The sequence below is a fragment of the Microtus pennsylvanicus genome, chromosome 3 (genome assembly GCF_037038515.1).
Source record: "Microtus pennsylvanicus isolate mMicPen1 chromosome 3, mMicPen1.hap1, whole genome shotgun sequence".
Taxonomy (NCBI): domain Eukaryota; kingdom Metazoa; phylum Chordata; class Mammalia; order Rodentia; family Cricetidae; genus Microtus; species Microtus pennsylvanicus.
In genome coordinates this window covers 53,522,285-53,544,873 of record NC_134581.1, presented here as the reverse complement: position 1 = coordinate 53,544,873, position 22,589 = coordinate 53,522,285, and the positions used below count along the sequence as shown (strand labels likewise).

At 43.1% G+C, this 22,589-nt stretch overlaps 1 protein-coding gene and 1 pseudogene across 2 annotated transcripts; both read right to left on the bottom strand.

The window, feature by feature from the left end:
• Nucleotides 1–410: 410 nt before the first annotated feature.
• On the bottom strand, nucleotides 411–15,583 carry Lactb (lactamase beta). 2 transcript variants are annotated; one of them, XM_075965375.1, is made up of 6 exons: nucleotides 15,182–15,583; nucleotides 14,784–14,850; nucleotides 12,136–12,326; nucleotides 11,310–11,661; nucleotides 8,649–8,814; nucleotides 411–1,127 (listed from the first exon to the last, which is right to left on the bottom strand). In XM_075965375.1, exons 1-6 carry the CDS (start codon nucleotides 15,527–15,529, stop codon nucleotides 602–604), a joined length of 1,650 nt encoding a protein of 549 aa, XP_075821490.1. In that variant the 5' UTR covers nucleotides 15,530–15,583; the 3' UTR covers nucleotides 411–601. The 2 variants fall into 2 exon arrangements, with proteins under 2 accessions (XP_075821490.1, XP_075821491.1); XM_075965376.1 differs by lacking the exon at nucleotides 8,649–8,814 and having other exon boundaries at nucleotides 900–1,127.
• Nucleotides 15,584–21,271: 5,688 nt separating this feature from the next.
• On the bottom strand, nucleotides 21,272–21,371 carry LOC142847395 (U6 spliceosomal RNA; annotated as a pseudogene).
• Between the last annotated feature and the right edge of the window lie 1,218 nt (nucleotides 21,372–22,589).

Sequence of the window (22,589 nt, the reverse complement as noted above, 5' to 3'; positions counted from 1 at the left end):
TGCCCAGACCCACCCAACTGCACTACTTTTCAATTCCAGGGCCTCAGGAAGGGTGGGAGGACAAGTGTTTCTTTTAAACTGATGTGTGTGTGTGTGTGTGTGTGTATAAACAATACATATGTGTTTCTCATGAATGTGTTTTCACTGTTACATTAAAGGTCTTCTGTTACATGAGACCTCCTCTATTATACATTCAAACAGTATATACTTTAGCTAAGTGTAGTGGCTCATGCCTATAAGCCAGGGACTTGGGAGGTATAGCAGAAAGATTCAAGTTCAAAACCAGTCAATACTACATGGCAAGACTTAAAGAAAGTAAAAATAAAAAACCTAAAAACTAAAAAGTACTGTCTTTTATCAGAATATTTTATTTCAAGATTTAACACTTTTTTTTCAAAAAGTAGAAACAACTGTTATTTCCCTGAGTGTAAAGAACTAGTTGTACAAGAAAAAGGCAGTTACAAAATTAAGCAATTAGAGGAACATAATTCTCCACATTTAACTGTTCTCTAGTACAAATGTATTCTTACATTTTTGCGTATTTTGGAACATCAACATTTCAAAGAATGAAAGGCTCCCTGTGGACCCCTGCCATTTGGGACTAGTCGGCTCTGTCTTTATCAAATTCCAAGGCAATCTTCAAAGCAGTGCTATTGAGGCCAACGGACTGCATGTTACATATGATAGAGACGATTATTCCTCGTGGGGGCACCTTGTTATTTAAGGCCTCTGGGTCCAGTTCTTCAGGAAGGACCAACAGGACACTACTGGCACCCACTGCACCTCCAGTATGTGAGGCGTAGTGCCTCTGCTTCCGGCAGGAACCATACGTTTGCTTCTTTTCTACAACACCCCACGCCATTGCATATTTGCCCTCTTTATCCCAGGACATCTCTGTGTTAGGGACTGGGGTCCACATCATCACCATTGTTTCTGGCTTGAGATATCCAGGTAAGAGATTTTCATTTGACTTCTTAAACAGCCCGACTTGGTAACCATACAGCATTGCATTCCCAAACTTCAGAAGGTCACCCACGGTAGACAGAAATCCGCCACCAGCCCATTTATAGGAGTTATCCACGTAAGGTGTGTTGACAAGACGTTTCTTTTTATTGTAAACATAAAATCTACGATAAAATAAGAATGGTCATTAAAATTTTAGTAGTCTATTATTGACTTTACGTAATAAATAGGAATATGTACAAATGAGGCAGTTTGTACTTCAGTATAGCAATTACACATACAACTAGAAACTAACCATACATTTTCAGTATGATCCAAATGACAATGATAACTGAGTAGTTCATTCTACTTAATGACTAAGGCATAGAAAAAAATCTTCCTATTGTATGGTTTTCCCATACTGAGCATATCTAACTTTTAGTACTTACAATGATGTGCTGATCAATACCATGTATTTTCCCATGCATTAGGTAATTTTTATATTGGGTAGATATTCCTAGTCCTTGGGCTTAGTGTTGAATCATGTGCCACAAATGAATGTTGTAACAAGAAGTGTGTACGTTAGGATGTTTAGAAATAAGGCTGATGTGCAAAAAGACTAGATTTCTAGGACAAAAATAGCATACCAATGCCATGTATGATGATGCAATAAATGCCATGTATGATGATGTAACATGGTAATTCCTAGGGGTTGTGGGAGAGGCTAGGTTCAGCAAAGTTCAGTTTGAATCCCAATTCTCACCTTTACTGCTATAATCACTTTGATTAATCAAATACTTATATAGTTATTACTAGATGTCTGGTCATTTTCATAAGCATTAACATAGAAAGTTATTTGTCCTAACAGACTCTTCAGAGGTGTTATTATAAATACGTGCTTGGTTTGGGAGTGACAGAGCTGGATTTAAAGCCAGGCATTCTGCCATGCTACGCTGTCTCTCCACTCTAGAATCTTACTTTGTGATCTAGGGGTGGTTACTACTCCTTCCATGCCGAGTCCAGATCATGTGTAAGGAGCACATTGCATATTTCTGATGGGTGCTAAGGCATAAGTGCTAGCTGTAGTTATGTATTTAACAACACTGAGGAAGCTCTTACAGCCAGGTATGTTCTGAGGCTGGGAAAGTGTTAAGGAAGACAAAGAGGATCTACTCTCTATGAGGAGGCTCCAGAGGTCAAGGCAATGAAACCACAAGTAAAGAAAAGATGAAACTTCCCTCGTGGAGAGCTTTTCATGATCCCTGTGGTGCTGAGTCTGCTAACTGTCTCCCTTCAATGACCTGCCTGGAAGGGCATCGCAGCTCCACTAGTCACAAGCAGTCATCAGCCTGAATCCTAGCATCAGAAACTCGAAAACGTCTTCCAGGCACCACCACTAGCTCCCTAACTCTTCAACATGGAACATCTCTGCCCTTCTTCTGTCCGTCACTGCCTCGCTGGCCCCCTCCTGTGCTCTCAGTTATTGAATTCTTCCTGATTTCACCTGCTTTTCTGCTCTAACTATGGCATTGATTATTTCATCCACCCTGGCGATGGGCTCACCAGAACAGTGTCTCAGTCATTATAACCACATCAAATACACTCATCTTGACAACCCTCCTGTCCTTTGGTCTCTACTGACCAAGTAAAGCAGAAATCCATAGAACAAATCTGAGTGCACACTGTATACTCTGGCTACAGGACAATTCTCCTGACATTACCTCCTGAGTACTGGGGTCACAGGCATGCATGACCATGCCCAGCAATAGAAGATGTTACTATGTGGTTGTTGGGAGAGGCTGCTCGCTCATTCCCGGCTGCCAGAAATAATCACATAGAACCTATATTATTTAAAACACTGATTGGCCAATCACTTAAGCGCATTGCTAGCTAGCTCTTACATCTAGAATTAACCCATTTCCATTCTTTTATATTTTACCATGAGGCTCGTGGCCTACCAGCAAGGTTCCAGCTGGCAGCTCACATCTTTCCCCTCTGGTGGCTACATGGTGTCTCGTGACTCTGCCTTCTTTCTCCCAGCATTCAGTTTAGTTTTCCCTGCCTAGCTCTACTCTGCCCAATTACAGGCCAAGGCAGTTTCTTTATTCATTAACCAATAAAAACAACACATACACAGAAGGACTTCCCACACCATGAGGTCTTCCTGTGTCTAACACTAACTTCAGGAACCTTACTTGGCCAGTTTCTGCCTTTTCTTAGCCTTCTTTCCTCCCACTCCTATGTTAGCTTCTTCCTCAAAACCAATCATTCTCAGGGTGCCAGCTCAGCAACTAAAATTATCAATGCATCTAAAGGGAATCACATAATTGGAAACCATTAAAAGGAAGTGTGTTTTCTCATTAAAGTATTTATCTCCTAAGAGAAAACTCTTAAGCTTCTAAACCTGAATCACTAATATCCCATGCTAACAATTAGTTCTGTGTAACTTCCTTTTCACAGCAAAGCATTTGAAAACACTTATGAAGGTTGGACATTAGGGACCCCCATCCGTGCTTCCTTCAAGTGCAAATTTTCAGAGAGTTACAGTCTTTAATTTAGAAATCTAAACTTCATATAGGCAGATTCTAGACTTGAATCTCTCAATTCCTTTGGACAGAAAATAAATTAGCTTTTTGTGAGAACAATTTTGTTCAGTAGAATGGTAAATGGAACTATTTTAAATTCTTAGGGACTTTCTTCTTTTAAAATGGAACACACAGATTCTCAAAAGTTACTGGTAGTTGTAACTGAGTAATTGGAGTGAAGCCAGATGAGAAACAGCCTCCACTTACTTGGAATTCTCCACATTTTGCAAAAGAGAAGCGTTATATAACTGCAAACTTAGAAATTCAAAATATTTTCATTTTTAAAACACTTCTGAATGTTTTCAAAGCACTTATGTATTACTTATTTTTTACTGGTATGAGAGGCTTAGAAATCAGCTAAATTTAAAAATGCATATTATAAGCATCTGGGGGTGTAGCTCTGTGGCAAAGCTCTTGCCTAGCATGGGCAAGGCCCTGGGTTCCATCCCCAGCACAGCAGACACAGCATTGTGCAGCACAGAATGCAGCTCCAAACAGCAGCCTCACTTAACTCTTGGCCTTCACATTTCAAGTGATGCATCCTGCCTGGCACGGCCATCTTTGCTATGGTTGCACTGAGCTCTCCCGGGGCGGCTTTAGCAGTCAGCAGCATGACTGAGGACAGAAAACTGAGATCAAGACCTACAAGACTTGCCGGACGATGGTGGCACACGCCTTTGATCCTAGCACTTGGGAAACAGAAGCAGGTGATCTCTGAGTTTGAGGCTAGCCTGGTCTATAGAGTGAGTTCCGGGACAAAAAAAGGACAAAAAAAAAAGAGGAGGAGGAGAAGGAAGAACTACAAGACAGCCCCTTCCCAAGCCAGAACCAGATGAGGAACCACTGGCAGAACTGCCGGGATGTCCCCTGCTGTTAAGAAAGCCACAAAAGGGGTGGCATTAGCTCTCTACAAGAGGAGCATGTGTACGCCACATCCCGGGTCTCAGCGTGGGAAGATCTGGCCTGGCTCTACCTTGCCTCTCTTCTGTCCCCTATCACTATATTTGAGTAGTGAGGCGTCCTGAATCATGGTGAGACTACTAATAAAAACTCACTGAAAAACAAAAGTAAACCCAAAAATCCTACATTGAAACCGAGCCTGCTAGTCTGTCAGCTAAAGTCATGAAGGTGCTTCAAACAAGAACAATGCTTAGTTCTAAAAGACACCAGGAACCAAACAGAAGGTGAAGCCATACCTAGAATATCAAATATAACAGTCTCGAGGACTCCGTTGTTTGAGTCCATCAACTTAGGACACCAGAGGGTTCCCCTTTGTTTCATATGGTCTGCACTCTACCGCCGAGCCTACTCACCCCCAAAACTAAAGATTTTTATTGAAAGTACTGTGCCAACAGAAAATACTAACGAGACCTAATAAAGCAGTAGATTATGACTAAGGATTTCCACACCAACAAACCAAATTCTTTTTTTTTTTCTGTAGCTTTGGCGCTTATCCTAGAAATAGCTCTTGTAGACCAGGCTGGCCTTGGACTCACAGAGATCCGCCTGCCTCTCCTTTCTGAGTGTTGGGATTAAAGACATGTGCTACCACCGCCTGGCTGTTCCTATTCTTTTTAAAAAAGAATATAGTTATTATGTAAACAGTGTTCTACCTGCATGTCTGCCTGTGTGCCAGAAGAGGGCATTTGAATTTTTTGCAAGTTACAAAAACAGCAAATGATAGCTGATGTCCAGTCTGTACAATTACAAAGTCTCAGTTTCCAGACTAGAAACAGGCTTGGGCTAGGGAGGTGGCTCAGTGGGTAAGAGTGCATGATGTACAAGCGTAAGAACCTGAGTTAGAATCCACCCACGCACGCCTGGAATTCCAGAGCTGAGGCCTGAGGCAGGTGGACAGGTCTAGACAAGGATCAGGAGGAGAACCTACCTCACGGGAGTAAGACAGAAAGAGAGAAAGAGAGACAGAAACAGAGAGAGAGAGAGGAAGATAGCTGACTCTCTGGCTTCTAAATACACATTCATGAGCTTACATACACAGACACATGGGGGCCAGGGGAGTTAATTTTAAACGCAAAGCTCAATTGGTGCACAAGATGTCCTTCCCCCCTCACATACAGACTTAGATACTCATTTTCAAATATTAGATCACATTCACAATAAGCTCATATAAGTATGCTCTTGGCACTAGAGAGTCTTTCTTTAGCTTCCACCGACAAACCCTGGTATGTGTGTTAGTCCTCTTTTTTGTTCGCAGTAGAGTCTGATGCTAGGACCTGCAGATAACACTCGGGCAATGTGATCCCGAACACGGACAGTCTCAAGCGCTCAAGAGCCACAGGGCTTTTTTAAAAAATTAAAATTCATTGCTTGCTGCTAATCTAATTTCTTCTGTGTCTCTTAGGCCACAAACTGATTTGCAATGCATATTTAATCCTTTAAGATAAGGTAGCAATTTAAAATGAAAATTGAGCCAAAATAATGTAAGGTTAAATAAAACTAATGTGGAAATAGAAAAATAAAGTTTGAAAACTCCCAAAGTACCACCATTTTCTCTGTTTCTTTTGAAAGTGCCAATAAGGCCCTTTGAAGCATGTTATTCAAAATATTCAAGGAAAATTCACAGTTGAATTGTTCAATGCACTACCCTTCTATTATACCAAATAGTAATAAAATGGAAACCACAATTGGAAAACCCATATTAGTTGCTGGCCTCAAAATTCTCTGCCAAAACCCCCTTTCCAAGTTTCTAGGGGGAAAAAATGGTTTTGGTTTTATTTTTCAAGACAGGGTTTCTCTGTGCAATAACCTGGCTGTCCTGAAACTCCCTCTGTAGACCAGGCTGGCCTCAAACTCACAGAGATCCACCCGCATCTGCTTCCCAAGTGCTGGGATTAAAGGCGTGCACCACCACCACCCAGCTAGTTTCTAGCAAAAATTATGATTAAAAATTGTAGTTGGTTATACTTCACTAAATATCTTTCAATCTTCAAAAACTGAACCCATGGTAAGTAGAGCTTTCTTCATTCTAACTCAGTGAACACACAAACATGAACATCTTAATGTTCACTATTAGCATACAGAATATCGACTATAAAACCCTGATTTAAAAAATGCATTGGGCATGGCATTACATGCTTCTGATCCCAGCTCTCAGAAGTTTGAAGTAGGGGGATTTTGAGTTCATGGCCAGTCTCGGCTAAATAATGAAAGCTATCTCAAATTTCCCAAAACAAAAATATACACATATAGGAGACCAAAGAGAAGGCTCAGCAGTTAAAAGCACTTACTGCACTTGCAGAAAACACGCGTTCAGGTCCCAGCATCCAAACTAGGAGGCTCACAATTGCTTGAAACTCTAGTTTCATGGAATCTGATGGCCTCTTCTAGCCTCTATGAACACCTGCACATGCATTTCACATAAATTCATGCAATCACACATACACACACAACTAATAATCATATACATACATATAAACACACACATATGTGCATACACACATTTGTATGCTGGGAGATGGTGAACGCCTTTAATCCTAGCACTTGTGAGGCAGTGACAGTTGGGGCTCTATGAGTTTAAGGCCAGCTTGCTCTACAGAGCAAGTTCCAAGACAGTCAAGGCTACACAGAGAAACTGTCTTGAAAAACAAACAAAAAATATATACAACCTAATAACCATTTATCCATATAATGGCAATGACAGATTAGGACTCATTGATCAAAGTTACCTACAAATGTATAGTAATATGAAAAAAACATAGCTAATAAGGGAGGAAAGTAGTTTTCTTCTAATAGAATTCCAACCAACAAATACAGAAAGCAGAGAAGGGCTGGAGAGATGGCTCAGTGTTTAAGAGCACTGGCTGCTCTTCCAGAGGACCTGGGTTTAGTTCCTAGCACCCATTTGCAGCTCACAACTCTAATTCCAGGGATTCAACAATGTCCTTTTCTGGAATCTTAGGTCAACTTCACACTCATACACGCACATGTATGCGCGCACGCACACACACACACTAAAATAAAATAATAAAATAAAATAAAAATGAATCTTTACAAAATAGAAGAGAAGCCTAGGTTAGGTAGTGGTGCATGCCTTTAATCCCAGCACTTGGGAGGCAGAGGTAGGCAGATCTCTGTGAGTTCAAGGCCAGCCTGGTTTATAAGAGCTAGGACATCTAGGGCTATTACACAGAGAAACACTGTCTAGAGAAAAAAAGAAGGAGGAGGAGGAGGAGGAGGAGGAGGAGGAGGAGGAGGAGGAGGAGGAGGAGGAGAAACCTGGTACCACTTTACTAAAGTTACTAAAACCCCATTACCAACAATGGGACAAGTTTACAGCATGCAACTGCAGAGACACAGGACAAGAAGAGAAATGTGGGATGCTGGATCAGTCCGTGGACCAGACACTATGTGCGTATGTGAGTGCATGTCACAAAGGACTTTACTGGAACAATGGACAAAACTGTAATAAAGTCTGCAGATTTGGTTAAACCACTGCACAAATGTCATTTTTAGAAGATGCACATTTAAGCATTTGTGAATAATGAATGCCATGTCTGCAGCTTGTTTCCAAATGGCCCAGGGAACACCAACATGCAATCAGATAATATAAATATGGCATAACTACATTTGGGGAATCTGAGTGATGGGTTTATGTGAGTTTCTTATTCTATTGTTAACTTTTTCTAAGGATGAATTAGTTAAAAATATATTTTAAGTAATGAAAAACCAGAGGTAAATGTAACATGAAAAATAAGAAAAGATGTTTAAAGACCAAATTGTTTTGGTACATGATAGGGAGAATTTTGGCCCAATTACTCAGGTGCTTAGCTCATGATTGTTTCCGTGCCCTCCTTCTCTTTGTGATAGTCTCATTCTAGCTTGGCACTCACTCTGCAGCCTAGGTTGGTCTTGAACTCACAGCAATCCCTGTGCCTCATCCTCCTAGTGCTGGCATGAGATATCATGCTTGACTTACTAAGCATCTTGGGGTATCGCGAACATACTTAGTTCCCTCGTTTTACTCATAAGAAACAGGCAAGGAGAAAAGCTCCCAGCACGTGGCAAGCCGACGCTGGGATGGAAACAAGGACGAGCGGGGTCTTAAGTCCACAGCACAACATGAAGATGCGACACAGCTGGACACGGCAGGTGTCCGTTTACCTTGCTCTGTTGTAAATCACTGGCTCGTTCTCTTCCTGGACGGTTGTCAGCATGTCCAAGTCATGGAAAATTTTCTGCATATAGTCCAAATATTTATATCCTGAAGCTCTTTCTACGATGGCTGCCAACAGGGTATAGCCAAATGTCGAATACAAAAACTGACTACCTTGAGACGTCATTGCATGGGGGGAGGGGAGAAAAGGCTTGATTATTATTTAAACACATGTGAAATATGTTCCCCCTGAAAACAGTCAGACTCACAAAGTTGTAATATTTTACGTTAACATCTAAAGCTAGGTTAGGGATGATGTGCCAACACTGAGTTAACTTTGTAATGCCCATGCCTCATTGGGTCTGTTCCAGGACACAAGAACAGCATAATGTTCAACACAGGGGCTGGAAGGTGTATGGATCTGCTCTTTTATCTGAAAATAAATACACAATATTTATACACAAATATATCCCACCTAAAAAAACAAAACAAAATCCTTCAAACTGGCAATCAAACAGAAAGGTGGAAGAAAAGCAAATTTGGTTTTTCTATCAATTGTCTTTTTGGGGACGAATGGAAAGTGCTAGCATTGAACCCCATATCCGTGGCCAGCACAGGAAAAGCTGGAGTTCCTGGAAAGAAGAGCAATGACATGCGCAGGAGACCCATAGACTCTCGGGCTTTCTTTTTACAGCTAAAAGGCAGAACAACTTTATTTCACAGTTTGGTATATTTAGAGGGCAGAGTGGAGTTGCGGGATCTCTGGGGGTGTCAGTCCTTAACTAGCGCTTTAGAGGTTATTAGGGCTCGGAGCTACTTCTCCAAAAAGTGCATCTAAAGGCGTCTTCCTCCTGGCTATCAGACTGCCCTGAAATTTTGAGTGCCAAGGGGAGGATAAACTGAGTCACAGGTCGCCCTTGAATTTAGGTTTGTCCTTGCAAAAGCTTTGCAGGCCCTCTGCACAGCAACACAAACCTCACTGTGCGTGGTCGGCTGGTGCTCAGGAACTGACTCTCCCCGCTAGCTTGTCCATGATCAAATAAATGTTGTGTTCTCCTCAATACATCCCGCTGTGTAAGGTATAACTAGGCACATGTGTTAATTTGTGTGTTTGTTTAGATTGCCTGCCTCTGCCTCTTTAGTACTGGGATTAAGTGTGTGCACCATCATTGCCCAGCTATGAGTTATTTTAATAAAATGTATGTAAACATAAAAACTTTGTTTTAAATATAGACTTAATATATACCTATGGTTCATTTTTGGATTGATTTCTCAAGATTTTATGATCCATACTAAAAATCGGTAGAAACTTTATTTTTAAATACAAAATTCATAATTATATTTTCACTGGCTTTCTCAGTTATATTTATATAAAAATATTAATTCATAGTAAAATCTTTTATTTATATATTTTTAAAAATTCTGTGCATGGGGGAATTGAGTGCCTATTGAGGGTAGCTGACCTCAGGCCTGAAGAGGGCACGAGAGTCCCAGGACGGAGCTGGAGTTATGGGTGGCGATGTGGGTGCTGAGAACTGAGCTCAGGTTCTCTGTGAGAGCAATACAAGCTTGCTCTTAACCACAGTCCCAAAAAATTACTTTCCAAATGAAAATAGCACATCAACCGATGGTAAGTTTAAGAAAAAAAGATGAAAAAGGTAAAACCAAGTATGGTACTACACACCTGTAATCTCAGCACTTGGGAGACTGAGGCAGGGGAACCACATTTGAGACCATACTGAGCTACACAGTGAGTCACTGTCTCAAAGAAAAAGTTATTTTTATAGTTTAGCTTTTAGGGTGAATAAAGGTCTGTTGACAAACCCTAACTTCTTAAGGAACAAAAGTATAAAACAGGCTGCTGAACTCTTTACTTGCTAGCCACGTACAGGCGCAGCAGCAGCACCTCTGCCTCTCCACCCGCAGCCAGGTTTTGTTTGGTTAACTATCCTTCCAACACTCACCACAGTTTCCATGACTGTCTTGATACTGGGCATCTTCTATGACCCGGCAGCCTTCCAATGATAAGCACTAAAGATAAACAGCAACCTTCTCGACTGTTAGGGAAGATGGCTCAGTTGGGAAAGAGCTTGTAAGGCAAGCAGGAGGACCTCAGTTCAATCCCCAGAACCCACAGATAAAGTCGTGATGCACTTGCAATTCTAGCTCTAGGGAGGCAGAGACAGGCTGGGGTCTGCCAGGCAGCCTAGACTGATTGGTGTGCTCCAGCCAATGAGACTCTGTCTCAAAAATAAGGTGGGGCTGGCAAGATGGCTGGACAGGTAAAGGGATCTGCTGCCAAGACTGATGCCCTGAGTTAATCCCTGGGACCCTGTGGTGGAAGGAGAACGGATTCCTGGCAGTTGTCCTCCGACCTCCACACGCGTCACAATAAACAAACAAACAAATAGTAAAAACAAAGCCAAAGGTGAACTCTTCCCCAGGAATGACATCCAAGGTTGTTCCCTGGCCTCTACAGGTGCGCGCACCACACACACACACACACACACACACACACACACACACACACACACACACAATGCACGCCCTATACTGGCTGGTTACAATCGTTAACCTTACTGACAGCAGTCAGGATGGTGCCCTCTTGGGTTTTCTGAAGAAAGAATACTTCAACAACAACTTTGCTAGGAGAGGGAGTTAGCACTCACCAGGTTTAAAAAATAGAGGATCGTTTTTAAATAATCTTAGGGATTCAATTGAATTTTCAAATTTTTCTTTCAAATATAATTCGCCTTGTTCAAAATCATTCTTTTTCTTGCCGTGCTTTGAGTGCCGGCATCTGGCTTCATTCTCCTGCTCGCCCTTTGCTTTAGGGGAATCGCTCTTCTCGTGATTTTTGCCTCCCTTTTCCTTTGGTTCTTTCTCTTGGTCAGATGGCATTAACCCTTTTGTCATCTTCAAGGCTTTATAAGCTTTCTCTTCTTTCACTTTTTTCATGTCCTTTTCATAATGACGAATTCCACTTAAGTGGGAAATCAACAATCTTGTTGTGACAGAAACCTAAAAAACAACAACAACAACAACATAAAAATTCAATTACAGTTGGGCATGGTGGTGTACACCTTTAATCCCAGCACTCAGGAGGCAGATGCTGGTGGATCTCTGTGAGTTCGAGACCAGCCTGGTCTACAGAGTGCATTCCAGGATAGCCATGGCTGTTACACAGAGAAATCCTGTCTTGAAAATTCAAAATAAAAAAAAAATTCAATTATAGTGTTGACCTGCAAATCACAAGCCAACAACTTTGGAATGGAAGACTAACAATCTCCACTCAGAACTGCTGCTTAGACAATGTCATGTACAGACCTTTGCTCTAAATTACAGAAATGTAGTCGACAGATTATCATCTAGATTGAAAATAAAAGTCTATGAAACAAAAGCAGAAACTAAAAAAATCTATTAGCTATTTAAACTATAATTCCAGTGTAAACCGTGTGACATACCAGTGGGAGAAGGTACTGGGGGTGTCACTACCTTTTCACCCTCGTATTCTTTTTCTGGGAACTCAGGAACATAGTGTTGCACTGGGAGGTCCAGATCCAGTTTTCCATCTTCCCAGAGTTTAGCCAGAGCCACCATGGTAAGGCTTTTGCTGATACTTGCGATTCTCATGACTGTTTCTGGTTTGCAGGGTACCCTGTTCTCCACATCTGCATAACCTAAACCTTCAAGGGAAATAAAGCGAAAAGTCTGACACTGAAATCATATCAATTAAAACACACTGTGTATACTTTTCATGAGATATTTAAGCTGTCAGACTCAGAGGAATGAGAGTCTTGCCGATACTGACAATTGGAAGCCTAATGATTTAAGTTTAAAGCTGAACTGGAATTTTACCTGGTACCCAACAATTTCCCATTTGATATTTTCAGATAACTTTTCTTACCTTAACATTATGATTACACTTCTTTTTGTGTTTTTCAGACAGGGTCTTGTTACATAGCTCAGGTTAGCCTTGAACTCAAGATTCTCCTATCTCCATGGGATTACAAGTATTGTGATGGCTATTCTTGGTTGTCAACTAACTATATCTGGAATTAACTAAAACCCCCCAAATAGAGGGCACACTTGTTAAAGGTTTCTGGTTAATTTGAAATGGAAAGATCTACTTTCTAATCCAGAGCTTTGGGGCAGGAAGACACACGTTTAATCTGGATCTGATCTGAGCCAAGCCTTCTGTGGGAAGCCTATATAAGGACATGGAAGAAGGAAGCTTTCTCCCTCTGCCTGCTTGCCCTCACCTTGCTAGCAAGTCCACTCCTTCACTGGCATTAGAGCCTACTCCTTTGGGATTCCAGCATATATTGGAGTCCAGCTGAGACATCCAGCCTCATGGACTGAACAACTGCTGGATTCTTGGACTTTCCATTCATACCCAGTCCTTGTTGGAGTAGATGTACCATAATCTGTAAGTCATTCTAATAAAACCATATATATACATCCCTTTCTCCCTCCCTCCCTCTCTCTCTATATATATCATCTAGATGAAAAAGAAATCTATGAAACAAAAGCAGAAACCAAAGAACTCTATTAAATATTTAAAGTATAATTCCAGTATAAACTGTGTAACACACCAGTGGGAAAATTATATATAATTTATGCCAGAGGACAACTTGCAAGTGTTGGTTCTCTCCTTCTACCATATGGGCCCCTGAGATTGAACTCAGAGTGTCAAGTTTAGACTCTTTGGGTACCAAGCATGTACATGATACACAGATATACATGCAGGCAAAACACTCATACATATGAGATGTGTGCACACAGAGGCTAGAAGTGAGTGTCAGATCCTCTGGAACTGGAGTTACAGACAGTTAAGAGCCCCCATGTGGGAACCTAATCTGGATTCTCTGCAAGAACACTAAGTGTCTTTAACCACTGAGTCCTCTCTCTAGCCCTGCCCCTGTTACATTTTTTGAGTTAAGATCTTGCTGTATATACCCCAGGCTGGCCTCAAACTCAAGGTGATCTTCCTGCCTCAGCTCTTCAGTGCTAGGATTATAGGTATGTGTTATCATACCTGTTTATTAAAAAAAATTTAACCACAAGATAGTTTCACCAATTGGTTATATTGATTAGAATACACATATACTCAGGGGAAGTAGACTTTTTCAAAACCCCACCGCTGCCAGCAATGTCTTCTAAAACTACTGCTTTCCTTAAACAATGCCTGAAATATCATTTACTAAAAACCTAGGTGATGAATTGGTGCAATTTGTCTGCAGCACTGAAGTTATATCATGAAACAGTGCTTTGATAAATGTATCATAAAGTGAATAGAAATGTCCCTCTCAAAGCTTCTAACTTTGGTGGGGGATGAGTGAGGACCAGGATCTCCCTTGACTCAGGTTGACCTGGAGCACACTACTGGACCGTGAACTTCTCCAGTTTCCTCCCCCTAAGCAATGGGATCACAGGTCCGTATCACTTTATGTGTGTGGTACAGGGGGTCATAATGAGAGCCTGAGCCCAATAGCAAGCACTCTACCAGCTGAGCTACATCCCAAACCATGTCAAGGTTTTTTATTGGTTAAAAAAAATCGAAACAAAATAGTTAACACTTCTGCCTAATAAAAATAATAATAGATTGTAACTCATTAAGAACAAGGGGTATTGTGTGTCCCTAGTATTTAGTATAGTGCCTTTTAAAGAAATGAGGATTAAAATAAATTTACCGAATTAAAGAATAAAATTATACGGAAGTTGACATTTTATTGACTCATTAGGGCTATCTACAAGGGCTGTGTGTGATAGTGGATATTTAATGGATTGCTCTACATTACATTTTCAGATCAATAAATCCACTCTTAAGAGTAAACTGGGAGCAGAAACAAGCCGTTTTGAACACTTGACTCATATTTTACTTTGACTCATATTTTAATTATTTACTTACTTTTGGATTTGAAGCCAGACACATTAAGGTTACGCAAGCGATTTCCACTGAGCTACAAGCCTAGCCCAGTTAGTTACATTTCAAACTTTGCAGTGATGGCTAAAACGGCCTGGTTATTCTACTGATACATTGTCTCTACAATATGTGCCACTTTTTGCAACTCCAACCAGTAAGGTATCAGTATTTTATTTCACCAAGTGACAAAATGAGCCACTAAGTAATACTTGCTCACCTTCTGACCAGACTTCTTTTCCATCTACAGAAACTCCAACAACTATGCCGGGTGCGCCAACCTCATCCTAAGATAAAAGAAGAAAGATCTAGGTGGTTCAAAAGTATAAACTCTGTACACAGGGAGGCGCTCTCAGTCTGGGCCTCCTGACCCCGCCCACCCAGGCCCCGCCCACTCTCCGGCCCCGCCCACCGCAGGCAAAGATTCTGCTCAGTTTGCCGTGGCCCGAGCTGGGTACTCAGGGCATTCTCTCCAAAGGGGAAGGGGCGGTCCCCTCCGCGGCCGGTGACCTCAGATGCGACTTGAGCAACCCCGAGAGCGTCAACCCGCGGCCCGGCGGTCGGGAAACGAGAAGTCTTTCTCGGAAGCCGTAGCCCTGGCGTCCGCTGGGCCCGCACCTTGATCCTATGCAGCAGATCGCGGCTGCTCTCGATGGCTCTGGAGAAGCCCTTGGCTGCAGGCGACGCAGGCGTGTGCGGGCTCCCGGGGCTCAGGGCCTGCTCGTGCGGCAGCTCGGCGCCAGCAGCCTCGGGGTCCGCGGGGGACTGAGTGGGGCCGGCGCTCCGCAACCCCACCGCCAGCTTCGCCCCGAGCGCCAACCCTAGCCCGAGCCCTAGACCCCCGGCCCAGCCAAGGCCCAGCACTGGCAGGCCGGGTCTCCCGTGCGCCCCGCGCCGTCCTCCACTCCAGGCCGGGCCCGTGGCGGCCGCAGCCCGAGCTGTCACACTTGACAGGAGCCGGTACATGTCGCCTCTGTTGAGCCTCTGTTGAGGCAGCTGCTTCCCTGCTCGCGCAGGCCCGGCCCGCGGCGGGCGGGACGAGGGGCGGGGCCTTACAGTCCCGCCCAGTTGAGTTCCTGAGTGTGAGCGAGCGACGAGCACATCGAGCGTCTGATCCTGGCCTCCTTTCTGCCTTCTGGCTGCTTATCTTCACTGGTTCCTCCTCTCCCTTTATCTCTTTCTTCTCCCATCGTCCTGTCTTTCACGTCTTGTTCCTTCTTTTATCTACTCTCTTTCCTCCCTATTTCTTTCCTTCCCTTATTTCTTCCCTCCCCCCTTCTTTTTTCTTGTCGTCTTTCGCTCTTGCTTCCTTCATTCCTCCCTATACTCTTTCTTTTCTTTCTTGCCTTCACTTACCTTAGTTCTATTTCTTTTCCTCTCTTCTTTCTTCCCACTTTAGTTTTCTCTCTCTCCCTCTAAACTCTGTTTCTTTTCCTTATTTTCTCCTCCTCCCCACTTTGTTTTTTCCTTGATTCTTCCCTCCTCAAACACATGAATCCTTAGACAAGTTTCCTGTCCAGGTCCCCTTCAACATCCTCTTTCCGCCGCCTTATGCACACCTTAATAATACTAACTCCTGGGTATCACCGAGATGCCCAGTGGTTAAAACACTTGACACACAAACTTGAGAACTGGAATTCAAATCCCCAGAATCCAGGTAAAAATACCCAGTGGGCATGATGTCTACCTGGAATTGGCAAGGTCTAAGTTTAAGAAACCCAGCCTACACCAATAAGTTAGATGAGCAATTAAAGATAATTCCCATCAAAATCTGGGACTTTGACATGCTCCCCACACAGTAATGCAACTTTGCACACACACATGCATATACCACATGAAAATAGAAAAAAAAAGTGTAATGGGTTTTCATCACTTTTTAAAGATATATTTACTTATTATGTATACAGTGTTCTGCCTGCATATATGCCTGCAGGCCAGAAGAGAATGCCCGATCTCTTTATAAATGGTTTGCGCCATCATGTGGTTGCTGGGAATTGAACTAAAGACCTCTGGGAGAGCAGCCTGCACTCTTAACCTCTGAGCCGTCTCTCCTGTTTCTCTTCTAGGAGAATTTCGTATCTTGACTTAACATCCTGCTCGGTGACAATCATGCTAGCAACCACACAGTGCTCATTCTGTACCACACACAACTTTGAGCACACGACACGTCACCCCGTCATGCAGCATCACCACCCTGGAGGTTGCTTGTGTTGTCGTTGCCATAAGACGCAGGAGGACACTGGAGTAAAAGGAGATTTAAGGGATTTGCCCAAATCTACAGAGTGGGTAGGTGGTGACCCAGAAATTTACATCCTCGGCCTTCCTCTCTTGTCAGAAAGTTTAAAGTAGGCTTTTCTTAGCAGAGGCGTGGGCTTTGGGAAGCTGGGGGTGTATTGCTAAGACCCGTGGCTTCCCAGCAGTGCCAGTGGAGGCAGACGCAGCAAGTATAACATGGCCTGGGTCCACTGGGATGGCATGGCTGCCCTTCTATGCCCAGGCCTGTTCCCTGCAGTGTTTGCCAGCTTCTGGGGGTGCCTAAAGAGTAAAAATCCTAATGCATGTCTCCATTGTATCTATGTAGCTAAAAACACTCCCCTTTCCCTCTCATGTGAGGGATAAACAAACAGCTCCACTCGTTATGTGTTAATAATTTATTTTCTATTATAAAACTGTATTTGAATTTGCAGCTAAGGATGTGCCTGGTATGAAGAGTTCAGGCCCCTTCCTTCCCACCTTGTGCCTCCTACCTCTTGTCTGCAATTTTACCTCAGTTCTCTGAAAATAGAAGACAATGCCTGCAATCCTGAGCACAGCGTTGTCCTTCTTTCTGGAATGTTCATTTTTTTCCCCCTCAATGTTGCTTTCTTCCAGATATCACACTGTATTGCAGCCCTCAGACCTGGGTTACAGTTTCTCTTAACTTTTTGGCTTTGACTTTGAGATCTACCTGCTAGTGATTTGTGAGTTCCTTCCCAGCTGAGGCTTAGTTTCAGTGACTGGCACATGGTAAACTTCAACAATATTATGGAAAAGTCTGTGTGAGGGTTTTGGGGAATGGCTTGGCACAGCTTGAAGACCTAAGTTCAATTCCTAGCCCTCACCTCAGCTAGATAGCGTGTGCTCCTCTGAGAAAAGAGTTTTTGGTTTGTCAAATGTAATCAGTCAAACAAGGACTCATTTCCTGAACCCTCCCTTCCGGCTTTGTATGGATTACATGCAGTCAACATCTACATCAGGTATAAAAGACAGGAGCCATGTTGGTCTTGGTATGTATGACTAGCCAGTTTGGGTTCAGGCATACCCTTTTTGCAAAGTGAATTGCCTAGCCGAGCTACTCTTTGCTTTGTTTGTGTGTCTTTGTGTGACACTGAGATTATTAATTTTTTAAGATTTACTTATTTTGTATGGATGAGTGGTTCCCCTGCATGTATTTCTCTTCATCACCTGTGTGCAGTGCCTTCAAAGGCCAGACAAGGGTATCAGATCCCCTGGAACTAGAGTTGCGGACAATTGTGAGCCATCATATGGGTAGGAGGACTTGAACCCTGGTACTATGGAGGAATAAGTAGTGATCTTAGCTGCTGACTTATCTCTCTAGCCTCAACACCAGTGTTATATCCTCTGTTTCTCACAATTCTATTCCAGTGCTAGAAAGGTAAAGACAAGAGGATCCCTGGGACTCATTGGACGGCCTGTCTTGGGTGAGCTGCTCTCGGCCAATGAGAGATGCTGTCTCAAAGGAGGTGGGTGGTGTTCCTGAGGATGCTACCAGAGGTTGTTCTCCAGCCTCCCCATGTACATATGCAAGCATGCATGTACACACAAACACATCTATGCACACGTACAAAGAAAACTCTATATGAATGAGTTCTAGAATGCACTTTTAAGGCCTGGGGTGTAGTTCAGATGGTAGTCTGCAGGCCTAGCGTTGGTGAAGACACAGCTTGCTACCCAGCACCACAGAAACCGGGTGTGGTGGCACAAATCTGCAATGCTAGCCCTTGGGAAGCGGAGATGGCTAGATCAGAGAGGCTACGCAAGGCTATTCTTAGATACATAGTGAATCTAAGGCTAGCCTGGAATGCATGCGACCCTGTCCAAAAAAAAAAAACCCTACTTTTTATAGAATTGCTGCAGAAGTATAATTCTCTGAAGATTTTCATTTTCAGATCTTGACTTTTAACTTGAAAGAATCTTTTTATGGGTCTGGATAATGGAATTCAAGCCAGGAGAGGACTAGGCCATTCATACCTTTGGTGAGAAGACCTTGCTGTAAATAGAGTGCTACCGTGCACTGGGTGACTTCTACTCATTACTGATTTAACAGCAGGCATCATCTCCTCTGTAAGTCAGGAAACCAAAGCCAGACATCAAATGGAAGAATCAGGGTCCAGCCAGTCTGTAATGGTTTAAGTAAAATGCTGCAGGTTCCCCCGAGGAATGCAATGGCAGAAACACTACAGGTCCCTGAGTGGCAGCAATGGGCAGCAGGCCACGAGACCACAGCAGGCCATGCTGCAGGTCCCAAGTGGCGGCAGTAGGCAGCAGGTCCCAAGATCACGCTGCAGGTCTCCGAAGTGGCAGCAGGCAGCGGGCAGCGAGTCCCAAGAGCAGCCAATCCCAGGCAAGGACTGCGCAGTTCCCCAGAGTGGCTCCAGTGGGCCACAGAGTCCCAGGCAGGGAGCTGTGTGGTGGGTAAGAGACCTCCATGGGGCAGCCAGTCCCACCAGGAGAGAGAGACAGATGGATGGGCACACCATGAGACCACACCACAGGTTTCCAAAGGCAGCTGGTTCTGGACAGGAAGCCACAGGATGGGCGAGAGACAGACTGATAAGCACACCATGCAGAGTGAGGATGGATATTTATTTAGTGGGTTATGGGGAGGAAAGGGGAAAAGGGGAGAAGAGGTGGACAGAGAAGGGAGTGGGCCTGGTTTGTCTCTTAAAGGGACAGAGCAGACCATTACACAGTGTCCTTGTCCAGCTCCTCTGAGAACCTGCCAAATGATGAAGCAAATGAGTCTATGTTGTGTGCTAAGATTTATGTTGGAGGGTGGCTGAGATGACACAGAGCATGGAGATCCCTGCACCCAAGCCTAAAAAAATCTTGCAACCACAACCTGGACTTGTTGACATGGTCAAAGGAGAGAACTTACTCCTACAAGTTGTCCTTTGACCTCTTCCTGTTTCAGGAACAATTCTGAAAGTCCTACAATCTGTGGGTTACTTGTGCACAAAGGTTCACTCATTGACCAAACTCTAGGCAGGCTCCTCTCAGACTTCTGCTTTCCTGGGCCTCAGCCTTCGCCCTCAGACACTTGAACAAACACACATTTTCTCACAGTTCAAGGTTTAATTGCTGGAATGACTCTACTTTTCTTCAAAATACCTGGCTAAGAAAACTCAGTTTCCAAAAAGGGTCACTGTTTGTTCCAGCTACCACCTGAAGATAGAGTCCCTGCCCCCTGTTTCCCAGTCTTGGTGGGGCGGGGGTATGGGGAGAGTAGGAGGCTCACTTGATAAGGCATAAGTGCCAGTTAGCAAACTGGATGGAATTCACGTGGAGCAAAGACCTTTTGCTTCTAATGATTTTCCATGCTCCTGACTCAGCCCTCCCACTCTCTCTTCTCCCACCCCATCACCTCTGCCCACATCCTATGGAACTCAGCTCTTTCTCTGCCCTTGGCAGCCATAGAATACAGTCTATCTTGGTGCCTTAACTGGTGTCCAGCTGTGTCTGCCTTTGTCACACACGTCAATCCAGTCAGTCCTGTGGCCCTTGAGTTCCTTGTTTTCAAAGCAAAGACTTCTGGTTTGCATTCATTTTGCAGTTCACGGAGCTGTACATTTAAGGTTTGCACAGTTTTCCTGTCTGCATTTTAATCTTTAATGTAAAAGCTGATCCCAGAATAAGCCCTGGAAAATCCTGATGGAGCATAATTTCAAAGCTACAAGCAGAAAAGGCTGAATACCCTGGCGTGCAGTGACAAACACAGAAACACACATAAAGACTGGAAGCACAAAGGAACAGAAAGTTGGTGCTATTAGAGGTGCTAATATTCCAGACTTTTCTTTTAAAAAGACTCTGTCTGTGGGCTGGGGAGATCAGTTGGTAGAGTTTTTGCCTAGTGTTCTGGGTTCCAGCCCAAGCCCTGCAAAAACCAGGTGTGGTAGCACATGCCTTGAATTCCAGCACTTGGGAGGTGGAGGCTGGAGGAGCAGAAGGTCACATTTTCTAGACTTTCCACCTATGAAGTCATGGATCATATCCTTTTTAAAGCGCCCTTTCTTTCATCCAGTGCAAGTATTCTGGAGTCAGTGCATGCAGCACACGGGCTGCAGCTTACTCTTCCTTATCTTTATGTATTTCTGTTCATATACAAAAAGATAAAACTTGAAATTGTTCTAGATATTTTTTTCTATTCTGTTTTGGGGGTGTGACTGCTCCTTCACACAGGGTCAAAAGCTACATTCACATCAGTTCGTTTGAGGACCCAGTACAGAATTCAAGCAAAGCCCCAACTTAGCATATCCATTTCCAAACTTGAGGGAAAAGGAACAAAGATCCACTGCAAATGAATGAGCTATGACACAATCAATGCTCTTTCCAAAATGTTTGCATTCTGCAACTGTAGTTACATTTACATGAATGTCTACATTTTAGGTATCTCTCTGTGTGTATGTTAAATATATCAGTACAATTTAAAAAAATATGGACTACTTCACAGATTTGAGTGTCATCCTTGCACAGGAGCCAAGCTAATCTTTGCATTGTTCCAATTTTAGTGTGCTGCCAACGTGAGCACAGCTTGCTGCTTTTCACCAGGCAGTAGTACTGCAGGTACAGCTGTAACACAGTTCACTTATGCACTTACCAGCGGACTGGATTCTTCTGGTTTCAACCACTACACACGAAACGGCTACATTTCTTGTCTAAATGTCTATAATTTCTCTTGGAAGTGGAATTGCAGAGTTATTTCCTTGTATTTAATTGTGCTCCAAAGGGCAGCATTTCTCCTGCCCACCAGCATTGTGTAACAGTTTCAATTCCTCCGTGTAGCTGCCATCATTGGCCTTCTCTTGACAGCCACCCCAGGAGGTAGGAACTGGATTTCACTGAGGTTCTGCTTTGCACTTCCTCTGGGATCTGATGCTGTTATGCTATTTATACATCTTTTCCTTAACTATGAGTGCTCTTTTTTTTTTTAAAATGAAGCCATACTTTATGTATAGCAATACAGTTTACACAGTAAATAAAACTATATAGTAAAACAAAGGTTACTTTTTCTAAGTGGGTCAATGCAAAAATATATTTAGTGGTTACTCATGTCTAATTCTTATTGCACTGGTGGTCAATAGAATTACAAAAGAATGCATGGCAGTGGTGCATGCCTTTAATCCCAGCACTTGAGAGGCAGAGGCAGGTGGAACTCTGAGTTCAAGACTAGCCTGGTCTACAGAGCATGTTCCAGGACAGTCAGGGTACACAGAGAAACACCCTGTCTCAAAAAAAAAAAAGAAAGAAAGAAAGAAAGAAAGAAAGAAAGAAAGAAAGAAAGAAAGAAAGAAAAAAGAAAAAAAGAAAAGAAAAGAAAATGAGAACCATTATGGATTCAACTTTCTGGATATTGAAGTAGCACATACATCTTTTTTGGAGTAACGCCCACTCAAATCTTCTCTTATTTTGTTAAAAACTATTTTATTCTATGTGCATGTCTGTACCTAAGTGTATATAGGTGTATTCATGCAGTGCCATGGGGGCCAGAAGGGGGCCTCAAATCCCCAAAACTGGAGTTACAGGTAATTGTGCTCTTCTTGATGTGGGAACGAAACCTGGATCTTCTGGAAAGGACAGCAAGTAGTTTTAGTCACTGAGTCATCTCTCCAGCCCCCTTGGCTTTGTTTTGTTTTGTTTGTTTGTAGCTTTATTTATTTGTTTGTTTATTGAGATGGGGTCATGTTATACAGCTCAGGCTGGCCTGGAATTTGCTAAGTACCCCAGTTCATCCTCAAACTCCTGATCC

Coding starts and splice junctions, on each gene's coding strand:
- Lactb (XM_075965375.1), bottom strand. CDS start 15,529: ATGTACCGGCTCCTGTCAAGTGTGACAGCTCGGGCTGCGGCCGCCACG. Junction 11,662..12,135: donor AAGAATACGAGGGTGAAAAG/GTAGTGACACCC, acceptor GTTGTTTTTTAG/GTTTCTGTCACAACAAGATT. Junction 1,128..8,648: donor GTGATTTACAACAGAGCAAG/GTAAACGGACAC, acceptor ATTTTATCGTAG/ATTTTATGTTTACAATAAAA.